Genomic DNA, 10,117 nt, shown 5'->3' with positions numbered 1-10,117 from the left:
TGGCACAGACAGCAGAAACTTTAATCCATGAGTAGATTTCAAATGTGTGCACTGAGGTCTCCTCACTCCGTTGCTGTTATCAGGTCCATTAAAGCACATACCAGTAACATCTGTTAAGTAAGCAAACACAACTCTAAGTCAGGCATTATGAGAATCATGCTTTCAAATTCATTCGCATCAAAAGAGATAAGATTTGTTCAGCATATCCTAAAACATTAGTTCATCTAAGACTGTAGAAAAGGGGGGAAAAAGGCAAATTTTAAAAAACTATCTTTATTTTTTCTTACATTTAAACAGGGATGTATTTCAGTTTTAGATATCCAGCCATTGTTTACTTCTTTACTGTAGACAGGAAGAAAAATTATATAAATGCAAATCATATTGGCATATCTACATTAGTGCCAACTGCTTTACCAGAAGAAAACCTTCTTCCGCATTAAAATCAAGCACTTCAATTGCTGAAAAGCTAGTGTCTTGCTAATCATTTCAGCAAATAAACAGCTTTTATATATTCAATCATTGTAAGTCCATAATATTCACACTTTCTTGTGATGGAGTTCAGATCATACAAACACTGTAGAGATGAAAAACCTCCAAGAATAAAACTCACCAGGTGTGCAAGAAATACGCATACCACACGTACAAGCAACAGATTTGGTCAAGTACTACAAAGAAGGATGTGTTCTCATAAGAGAATGGTCAAGTGACGTACTTCTCAGCTCAAACAAAAACAAAGAAAAAACTTTATGAGTCTGAAATAATCAGTAACATACCCTGGTGGAGTGGAAACTTATGACCTGTTACACAGTGTGCATTTGTAGGCCAAGTTCAGATTTTCTAACACAAAACTTAAGTGCATGAACAGTAATAATGACAAAGATTGAAGCATACATATGAGCATATAATCCAAACAATAAAATACAATTTTGGCTCTTAATGAAAAATAAATTACAAAATAAAATTAAAATCCTTGTAAATGCAATGATTAATTCAAAGGTGTACCTTTGCTTTTATATACATTTTAAATGCTACCACAAAAACAGAAGAAAAATAAATAAGTATGCCAAAAGATATTTGTGAACAAATGAAAAAAGAAAAAAAGACGGTACTTAGCTCTAGAAGAATTCTAAAGAAACAGAGATAATCTGTGTTTGGTCAATAAATCTATCTAGTCACTTTCATCTTCCACAGTCCTTCTTCAAAACTGGCAGTTAAACATGACAAAAAACAGAACTCTGTCACTATGACTTTAAAAGAAGCGTGTATTTTCTGAAGAAGAAAATACAAAATGGGCCGTCTTGCCTACAGAACTGTTGGTTTATTCATACTGCAAGCACTTCATCCAACTGTAGAGAAGTATCTGACACATCCTTGCTGTCCTATGATACTAGTGAGCTTACAATGCAAGACAAGAAAATTCCAGGAAAAAAGAAGCAGGAAATTTGGGATGCTCTGGGAGGGTATGCAGTGAAGGCAGAAGTCTAACTCATTTCTATTGCATTTATTTTCTAAAGAAGAAATAGTACACCTCTAACTTTACATGGCACGTCCATATTTTCAAGTTAAAGATGCTGTCAATCATCAACTACCTCAGTGAACATACAGGCTTTCATACTTATTCTGCCTTAACCAGATTCCGTATTTGCTCTGTAGTGCTCTTTTGAAGGTAATTTGATGTTGTTAACATTACCAGATGTACAACTTAAACTATACAAACATTTGTACGCTTGCACAAATACTCTTACAACTTCTACTGTACACTGCAGTATTCATTGTAGGCAAAAGAAAAGAAGGTTTTCAAACCAAAAGGGTATTGGAAATACTTTCTGTTAGTAGCACCAGCATTTTGACAGCTGTCAACAGTTAAACCAGCATCCCCAGTATCTCTAGACAGTGGCAATTTGACTGGAGTAACAATTTGACTAACCAGTAATACTGAGGCAAAAGAAGAAAAACAATGCAAATGTCATAAAATAAATCTTAAGATTTTATTATTTTGCATTATTGTTGTGTATCTGTATTTTTCTTCTTAATTTTTGAAGAAAACTGCTTTAGATACACTGCTACAAACTCAAATAACTGTTTAGGACATCCGTCTTCATCTAAGACACTGCTGCTACTTCCTAGGAAAGAAGAAATACTTCTCAAGTTCAGTTTTGCTCAAGATACTGTTCATTTTCTATCATTTCATTGGTCCGTATGTTGATGGTCAAAGAAGCACTCCTATCTGACAATATCTTAAAGCTTTCAGAAGAGATGAATTAAAGAAACAGAAGATGGATGCAGAAGAACCAAATCAAAGCACAGAGGCATGATATTGTTTCTCAGAGAGTCCTCGGAAAATGTGTTTATTATGGAGGTTTTTGCTTTGGGTTTTGTTGTTGTTTTTTTAAGATCACAAGACAACAGTTGAACAAATAAGCATTTTTCCGTGTTCTGTTTGGTTCTAGTCATTTGTTGCGCTGGATGGTTTTCCTTTTCCTCCGCTTGAATAAGCAGCAGCACCTGCAAGTGTGACATGAATTAAATTTGATATAAAAGAAACCACAAAACTAAACTATTTACTCTATGTCTCATTTGAAGTACATAGCTCAGGTACAGCCAGCACCACAAGGAACTCATTAAGCTCTATTGCAGGAAATTGATTTATTAGAAAAAGAAACTGAAGTAGAGATATTTTTGACACATTTCACCTTTTTTGGTAAAAATTATCAAACTAAAGCTAAAATGCAAGTAGCTATTAAGCCATTAAGTATTGATGAGAGTATCAAAAGCACAGGTATTATAGGCTGACTTAAAAAGGTATTTGTAATAAAGAATATTCCATTACCCGAGTACTCTTTCATATTAACTGGCAATATGCCAAATGGAAGCTTGTGCTTATGACTGTCACCTAAACTGTGCACTTAAAACACTATTGTTGCTAAAACAAGAAAACGATTTAAGCTTCCTTTGTCAACCAGAACTTAGAAAAACTTTGTCCAAGGCTATTCCACAAGACATTTTAGAAGAAAATTCTAATGAACAACATAATTAATGCTCTGACTCAGTGCTGTGAAAATAAATATTACAGTGAAAAATTACAGCTTAAATATAAAGAACACTGATAATCCCTCTTCTGCTTTATTGAATACTACATGAATGAAAGAAACTGACAAAAACTGTGAATTTCACTTAGCAAACTGAGACAATCTGAAAAGCACCTGAAAGAACCCCACAAAATGAAAAAGAGTTGGAGGGAGTTAGATATAGATAATATACAGAAGGACTGCAGAAGTCCAGAAAGTACTTTTGAAAATAAAGAAGAAAACAACAAATTACACACGCACACCCAAAAAATTCCTTTAAATTGTACTGCTAGGCTTATTTTAAGCAACTCTCAGGTCCTGAACACCGCCTTTAAAAATAAAGCTTCACACTGAACTGTTCACATTGTGTGTTCACAATGTGTGTGTGTGTGACCAAAACTAAACATGCAAGTTATCTGCTCTAACAGAGCTTGTCCCATGGAGTTCTGTGGTTTGGTTATTGAGTTCTCGCCTGCAGCACTATACACTGATGAGTCTTAAACTATGAAGTACAGCAGTAGTGAAAATATAAATGTACTGCATGAATAGCCTTGACCAGTAAATCCTTAAGTTCACCAAGCATTTATGTCACGAAAATTCAAAAGGAATCCGGATGATTTAGTTTGGAATATGGGAAATGGGGAAAGCATTTAAAAATCAGGGAGACTAAGGGTCTAAAAATAAGGTTCTACAGGGGGTGAGAACAACATCCAAAGTTAGGGGAGACAGAAGTTACCTTCTCAAAATATCCAAGGCACCCTGTCGCTCAGTCACTGAAAAAGTAGCAGTGGGCAGAGGCAGACCAGAACTGCTCTGAGAGTTACATAACTTTCAGTAGAAAAAAACATTCGTTATTGATGAAAAGGAAGCCCAAAATTAAAATTCAGTAGGGGAAACTACACAGATAAATATTTTCACAGCTAGCAGAAGTATCATACTGTATTTACTAAATTTGAAGTACTTCTTAAAGAAGAAATATAATTGGTTTTGAAGGGCAGGAGACACTGACTGTAACTGAAATTCCCCCATAACCACTAACCCTTTTTTTAGCATCTGCCTACAACCACTAACATTCATTATCACTTAAGCTTTGAATCCACTTGTAGATCTATGAATCCCAATTTGGTTTAATTTCTTTTTCACCCCAAGTATTTTATATATGCCATGTATCAAAGCAAAGCAGTTCTCCTCCTTTCAATTTGAATTATCCTATGATCTTGTAGATGAGGAAATCCTACCCTCATCTGTGATGGTAAATCACTTTTATACTTGCTCAAGATTAGCATGCCTTAGGGAAAGCCCAAAGAAAAATCCTGTTTTGATTTATAACATTAGAATATACAGGTTACATAAATAACTGTGTAGGAAGATGGAAGTACAGCAGACAATTTATATTCTAGAACAGCTATCTAGAATTTTAACTCTTCACTCTATTTTTAAATAAAATTTATTTATATGGATCACAAGTAGATCATACTTCTTAAACATTCAGGACTACTTGGATCCTCTCTGCAATTCAAGGACACTTTAGGTCTTCTTGCTTTTCTTATTAGAAAATTTTAACTCATCCTTGCTGCAAATCTCATACGGTATTTTATTCCTTCTCCTACTTCTCTGTCAACCAGAGAAAAAGGGCACCATGCAATGGTAAAATCCAAAGTTCTATTTTTAAGCAACATAATGCACAGTTTTTTTAATCCTCTGGTCTTCTGGAGTTTCATAATACTACTATAATGAGTGTAAATTCTATTAACAGTTCTTTTGTTTGGTTTTGTTAAACTATAGAAACTATTCAACTAAATTTCAATTCAAGGAGAAATCATTAAATGCTGAAAACTTTTCTCTGGTGTGGAAAAATAAATAAATTAATAATATATAACATATCTAAAAAGGACTAAAGGAATGCAAATTCCAGGATGAATTGTAAACCATAAGACTGTCTTGGAAATAGAAACTGAAGTACACTTAAACACTGTGATTTTTAAATCTAGAAGTGCTAGACTTCAAATTGGCTTCCAAGGCCAAATAAATGCAATTTTAAAGTATATGCACCTTTAAATGGGATTATGGTAGAACAGACTCTATTGCCTGACAATAAAATTTCTGAAAGAAGTATAACCCTGAGTCAGAGATTCATAGTGCATAATCTCTCTATGAGTATAATTCATAACAGAAATGCAGGCTTGTTCTTCAGCATACTGTCGCTAGAGGGTGTTATTGTCACTTTTACATAATACAGATATAACATTGCTCAGAGCTATATTTAAAGCTATAAATAGGTGCTTTATTAAGGACTATTAAACCACAAATTTATTATACTATTCAATATGCATGCAAAATACGGAAGAGGTAATTTTTAAAAATTTCTACTTCTAGGAAAGGATTTTTTTCAAATAAAGTATTTAATGACAGCTAATCTTCATCTGGAGTTTATTTAACATTTCTAGAGTCAGCAGTATAACAGCAATCTATAAAATGCAAAGAATACTGCACTTTTCCTGTACAATCTAAAGTGTCTTTTGAGGTATTATCTGAGGTAGCAATCTCAGCATTATAATTTTGAACACTTTTTGTCCTTCCTAGGTCATTATCATATCTTTTTCCTGTTAAATACCCTTCCTTCCAGTTGAACAGTACCTTAGGCCAAAATTCTAAAGCAACTTAATTTGTCATTTGTGTTTAGACAGCTATGTTTTTATTTTTGCCATCAAGCACGTGGCAGGCACTTTACTGCAGCATTAGAAACAAGTGTTAAAAGTGGCAAAAAAGATGCAAGATGCAAAAAGGACAGATCATATAATCACTTCCTTTTTGCCCTTCTCTGCCTTCCCACAGAAGAGCCTTTTGGTTATCCAAATCACACATGTTTCACAGAAGCAACTGTTCTGTGGCTAGCAAAGAGGAAAGACAGGTTAATTACTCAGTGATAAATGAAAGAGCATCTGTAGAAGACAACAGATAGATCTGCAGATCCCCAAGCGTCAGGGCAGCACAGTGATCAGGTTAGTTTTCTCCTTGCTTTACAACTTCATTAAGTAACAACTGAAAGAGGGCAGAAAGCAACTTTTCTAAAAACCCAAACCAACAAAAAGAACCAACAACCCCCAACACTCACAAACAAAAAAACCAAATCCACCAGAATTCCCAAAACACATCACCCACTGTGCTAAGTCATGCTAGCTGCACACCCACCATGAAAATGACACGGCATAAGATTTAGAATATATACTGCATGTGAGTAGATAAATAATTACTGAACAATGAAATGTTTGATTAAACATTGGTTAAATGTCCCAAAACAATAAAATCCTTACAGGATTAAAAAACCCCAAACTTATCCTTTCTGATTTACAGAATTTCACCAAAATTTGAGCAGAAGCTCAAATATTCACCTAAATTACACTTATGTTCACAGTTAAAATCCTACATAATCGGGACAATCCCTCATGAGGGGTGCCCCTTTTAAAAGAAGATATAGTCATGCTAAGTTTCTAAAACTAAGGAAACATCTAAAACAAAGAATGAAGCATTTCTAAATAAGATTCAAGTTTGCCTTTTCAGAGTATAAGGAAACATTACAAACAGAAGATGTGAGCAAGAGAGGTTAGCTTTGTTCATACTTTCAGGTGGAAAAAAGATTATGAAAAAGGCACAAAGTTAGACACATCCTTGCCATCCAATGTCTCCTTAGAAGAAAAAATATCCATGTCACAGACATGAAGGATACTAGTAATCCCATTCCCTTAACCTGTTCCACAGAGTAAAATCTATAAACAAATGTCTGAATGTGTCACAACCCTTTTTGATATTAGGCTTGCAATTACAACGTTAAAATGTAAAATTAAAATCTTCTAAGTGCTCTTTCTGAAAAAATATGTTTACCTGTGCATTGATGTTTGATACTAAAGCTGAAGAGGGGGTGAGGGTGAGTGGGCGTGCATGTGTGTTAATTAACTGTTAAAATATAAAAGAATTTCAAAATATGGAAAACTACCCCCAGAAAAACCTCTAGTCACTCAGGAAACTTGAGTTTAAACAGACAGCGCTGAAACACTAATTTGAGTGTTACATATTCAAAAACAAGAAAATCAATCTAAAGAGCAGGACACTGAGAGTAGTGGTCTCACTGGTTTTGTCTGTAACCAAACTAATTAAGAGTAGGCCAAAAAGGTCACGGATAGAATATTTGTCCATTATGTATTCATATCAGAAAAAGTGAACTCCTATACTTCTCAAGCAGTTTGGCTACTTGAGCATCTTGGCTACTGAGAATTCTCTTAACTTTCTGCAGATAACTAATTAAAATAGGGAACTAAAAATGGGTTTAATTGTACATTCACTACTCAAAGTACAAGAAATTTAATCTTTTTCTGTGTGCACATGAGCTGAGCATAAGGAAGATTATCACTGTGCCTATTTGAAGAGAGGGGATAGGGAATTTAGCTATGGGCAGCCTATCAATATCCTTGCCCCTTTGGATTTTTTTTGTTTCATAAATACACATATATATTTATATATATATATATATATATATATATATATATATAATATATATATATATATATATATATTTAATTTTATATTTTATATATATCAAAGAACAGATATATTTTTGACAGTAAAATAATACCATACTCCACAAAGATGGCAGCAAAGAATGTAGTTCTCCTCAGTGTTCACTGAGAAAGCCAGTGCAAAAATGTGGCCCTACAGACACTGCCATTCAAAATTTTCAATTACACTTGCAAATAAAGCTTACCTACCAGAACCAGAATTTGTGGAACAATTGCTTCAAAAAAAATTTCACTTTGAGAAATTTCCCTTTTATCTAAAGTCAGGAAAATGGGTCCTAGAAATATTGCTGCTAGTGAATTGCTCTGCTACTAATGTAGCAGAGCAATAATACAGATACTAATGTATCCTTCATACCTGTGTGCCTTTATTTTATGATAAACTAAATCCATACCCTTGTAAAATCCTATTTCAAGCATAATTATAAAATGAAACATGTTGGAATTCATATCACCTTTAGCTACCAAGAATATTGCTCTGTACTATTTTTCAAGTCTAAGTTTACTCTTCAAATGCATAAATATTAGTTGTCCATCCCATGGTAACAGATCTTAATATTTTTCCCTTCCATTGCACTGGATATAATTAAGAATTAAGGAACTCTGAAGTTATGTTTTAGTGATTAGTTAGAAAGTTGTCACAGACTAATACTTTGGTAAATAGTTTGTTTACAGAAATAACTGGAAAAGTTCAAACATCTGCTAGCAATTATTACTTATTCATGCGAATTATTTTCCACATGTTAATACACTAGCTGAATGCTACAATATTTGAAAAGAATGCTTTCCCCTTTCAAACAGAATAGAAAATAAGAAAAAATATTCTAGTAGCCGTTAAAAAGGTTGATGTAAAGTACATCACAAACTACACAACTTAAAAGAAGGCAGGCTTTGAAGCAGGCAGAACAGCTCCTGAAGGTGTCTTTTTGTAAAAACAGTTAATTGTTTCACCGAATTAAAATGTATTTTGTCATTTCTAAATAGATATTTTAAGTTTTCTGAAGTTAGTTTTAATCAAAATAAAAAGAACAAAGCTCCTGGGGCTATTTCTGCCTGCCTGTGCTGTATAACTCACCACATGTTCAACACTTTCTGGCAGCTATACAGAAAGAGAGCAAAGGAAAAAAGAGAATCAGAATACAATATAGAGGAAGAATTTTACATGTTCTACGCATGGCTTTTGGTAGTCACAACACTATCTTAAAATAAATATTTCAAAATTAGTTGAAACATCAAAAATCCATGCACTTCTCCAGCCAGCATAGCAAGACATGTCATTCAAGGCTTAGGCTTAAAAAGCACAAGCTATAGGAACTCTATTAATTAGAAACTTAAAGACAAAATTAAGTATAGCACTGTAGTCTTGCTCCTCACCAATGACTACTCAGTTCAGACAATATTTTCTGAAAAACTATGTAAAAACATATTGAAGCAGCTGAGCATAAAAGATACAAAGAAGATAAAAAGGAGGACATACTTTGTTTCATCCATTACTTCTACTTCTGCAGGAGCTGTGATGGGTGCATTTGAACGGCCTGCAGTTGGGTCATCCGTGTTCAGCTCTCCATTTGTTGAGCTTACTACCTGAAATCAGAAGAAAGACCTGAAATTATACTAGTGCCAGACATACATTTGTTAATTCCTAAGGTTCCAACACATCTTAAAAAACCAGTATTTTTTGTTATTTCTATAGTTATTTTTATTCCAGTAACAGTATTTTCTCCAGGTTTAATTCTGGCAACCCTGTGCTCTTGTAATTCTCTTTTCACATCTGTTAATGGAACTAATCTCTACTATGAACTCACAGTGAGTGGATGAAGCAAAGCAGCTCTGTGGATGTCATTTACTAATCTCTCCCACATCTCTTCAGAGCCCTAAGGGAAGGCAATAAGCACTTTTCCAATATCAATTCAGTCGGTCTAACCATATCTCTACTCCTCTGGTGTATTTATGTTCCTTGGTTTAGCTCTTTATATTCACACTGAATATGAAGGTCTGCTTCAGTTGTATCTCAAAGGACACTCACTCAAAAAGGGAAAAACTAAGGCTGTCTTCTAGACATAAGAGTATATGATGTCTGATTTTTAGGACATGAAAACATCTACTGCCAAAAAATTTATAAAAATTAGATTAATCTTCATTCCTATTAGTTTACCATGAAATTTCTATGTAAATTGTTCAAGTCACCATGAAAGCTGTGGTTCTCTAGGAATATTTGTTGGGACTTTAAACCAAGTGGAACCCAATATTCCCTCTCTCAGTTCCTGTCAGTTTTCCTGCATGACAAATGGAGACATTCCAGAGGCCTCTCCATTATCAACTCCACAGAATACAAAAAGGAAGATGGTTAACTGACGTAGACAAGTGCCTACCTGATCAGAGCTGTTGACAGTGCTAATTGACCCAGTAAAGTGTTGACTTGACACCATGGAAAGGTCTACCAGCTATTAAATAGCAGCAACTGCTCAGCAAGCTAGC

At 34.2% G+C, this 10,117-nt stretch overlaps 1 protein-coding gene across 6 annotated transcripts in view; it reads right to left on the bottom strand.

Annotated features, from left to right (window-relative positions):
- Positions 1-1,964: 1,964 nt before the first annotated feature.
- CSNK1G3 (casein kinase 1 gamma 3) overlaps positions 1,965-10,117 on the bottom strand; it is a 69,995-nt gene continuing 61,842 nt past the window's right edge. For 3 of the 6 annotated variants that reach the window (XM_064735686.1, XM_064735690.1, XM_064735691.1), the window contains 4 exons: positions 9,117-9,223; positions 8,715-8,738; positions 3,805-3,896; positions 1,965-2,505 (listed from right to left, as the gene is read on the bottom strand). In XM_064735686.1, the coding sequence (XP_064591756.1) occupies positions 3,839-3,896; positions 8,715-8,738; positions 9,117-9,223 (189 nt within the window). In that variant the 3' untranslated portion in view covers positions 1,965-2,505; positions 3,805-3,838. Of the gene's footprint in view, positions 2,506-3,804; positions 3,897-8,714; positions 8,739-9,116; positions 9,224-10,117 lie in introns of those variants that run through there. The other 3 variants (XM_064735687.1, XM_064735688.1, XM_064735689.1) reach the window with 3 other exon arrangements.

The sequence above is a fragment of the Zonotrichia leucophrys genome, chromosome Z (genome assembly GCF_028769735.1).
Source record: "Zonotrichia leucophrys gambelii isolate GWCS_2022_RI chromosome Z, RI_Zleu_2.0, whole genome shotgun sequence".
Lineage (NCBI taxonomy): Eukaryota > Metazoa > Chordata > Aves > Passeriformes > Passerellidae > Zonotrichia > Zonotrichia leucophrys.
This window is presented reverse-complemented; position numbering and strand designations above follow the sequence as displayed.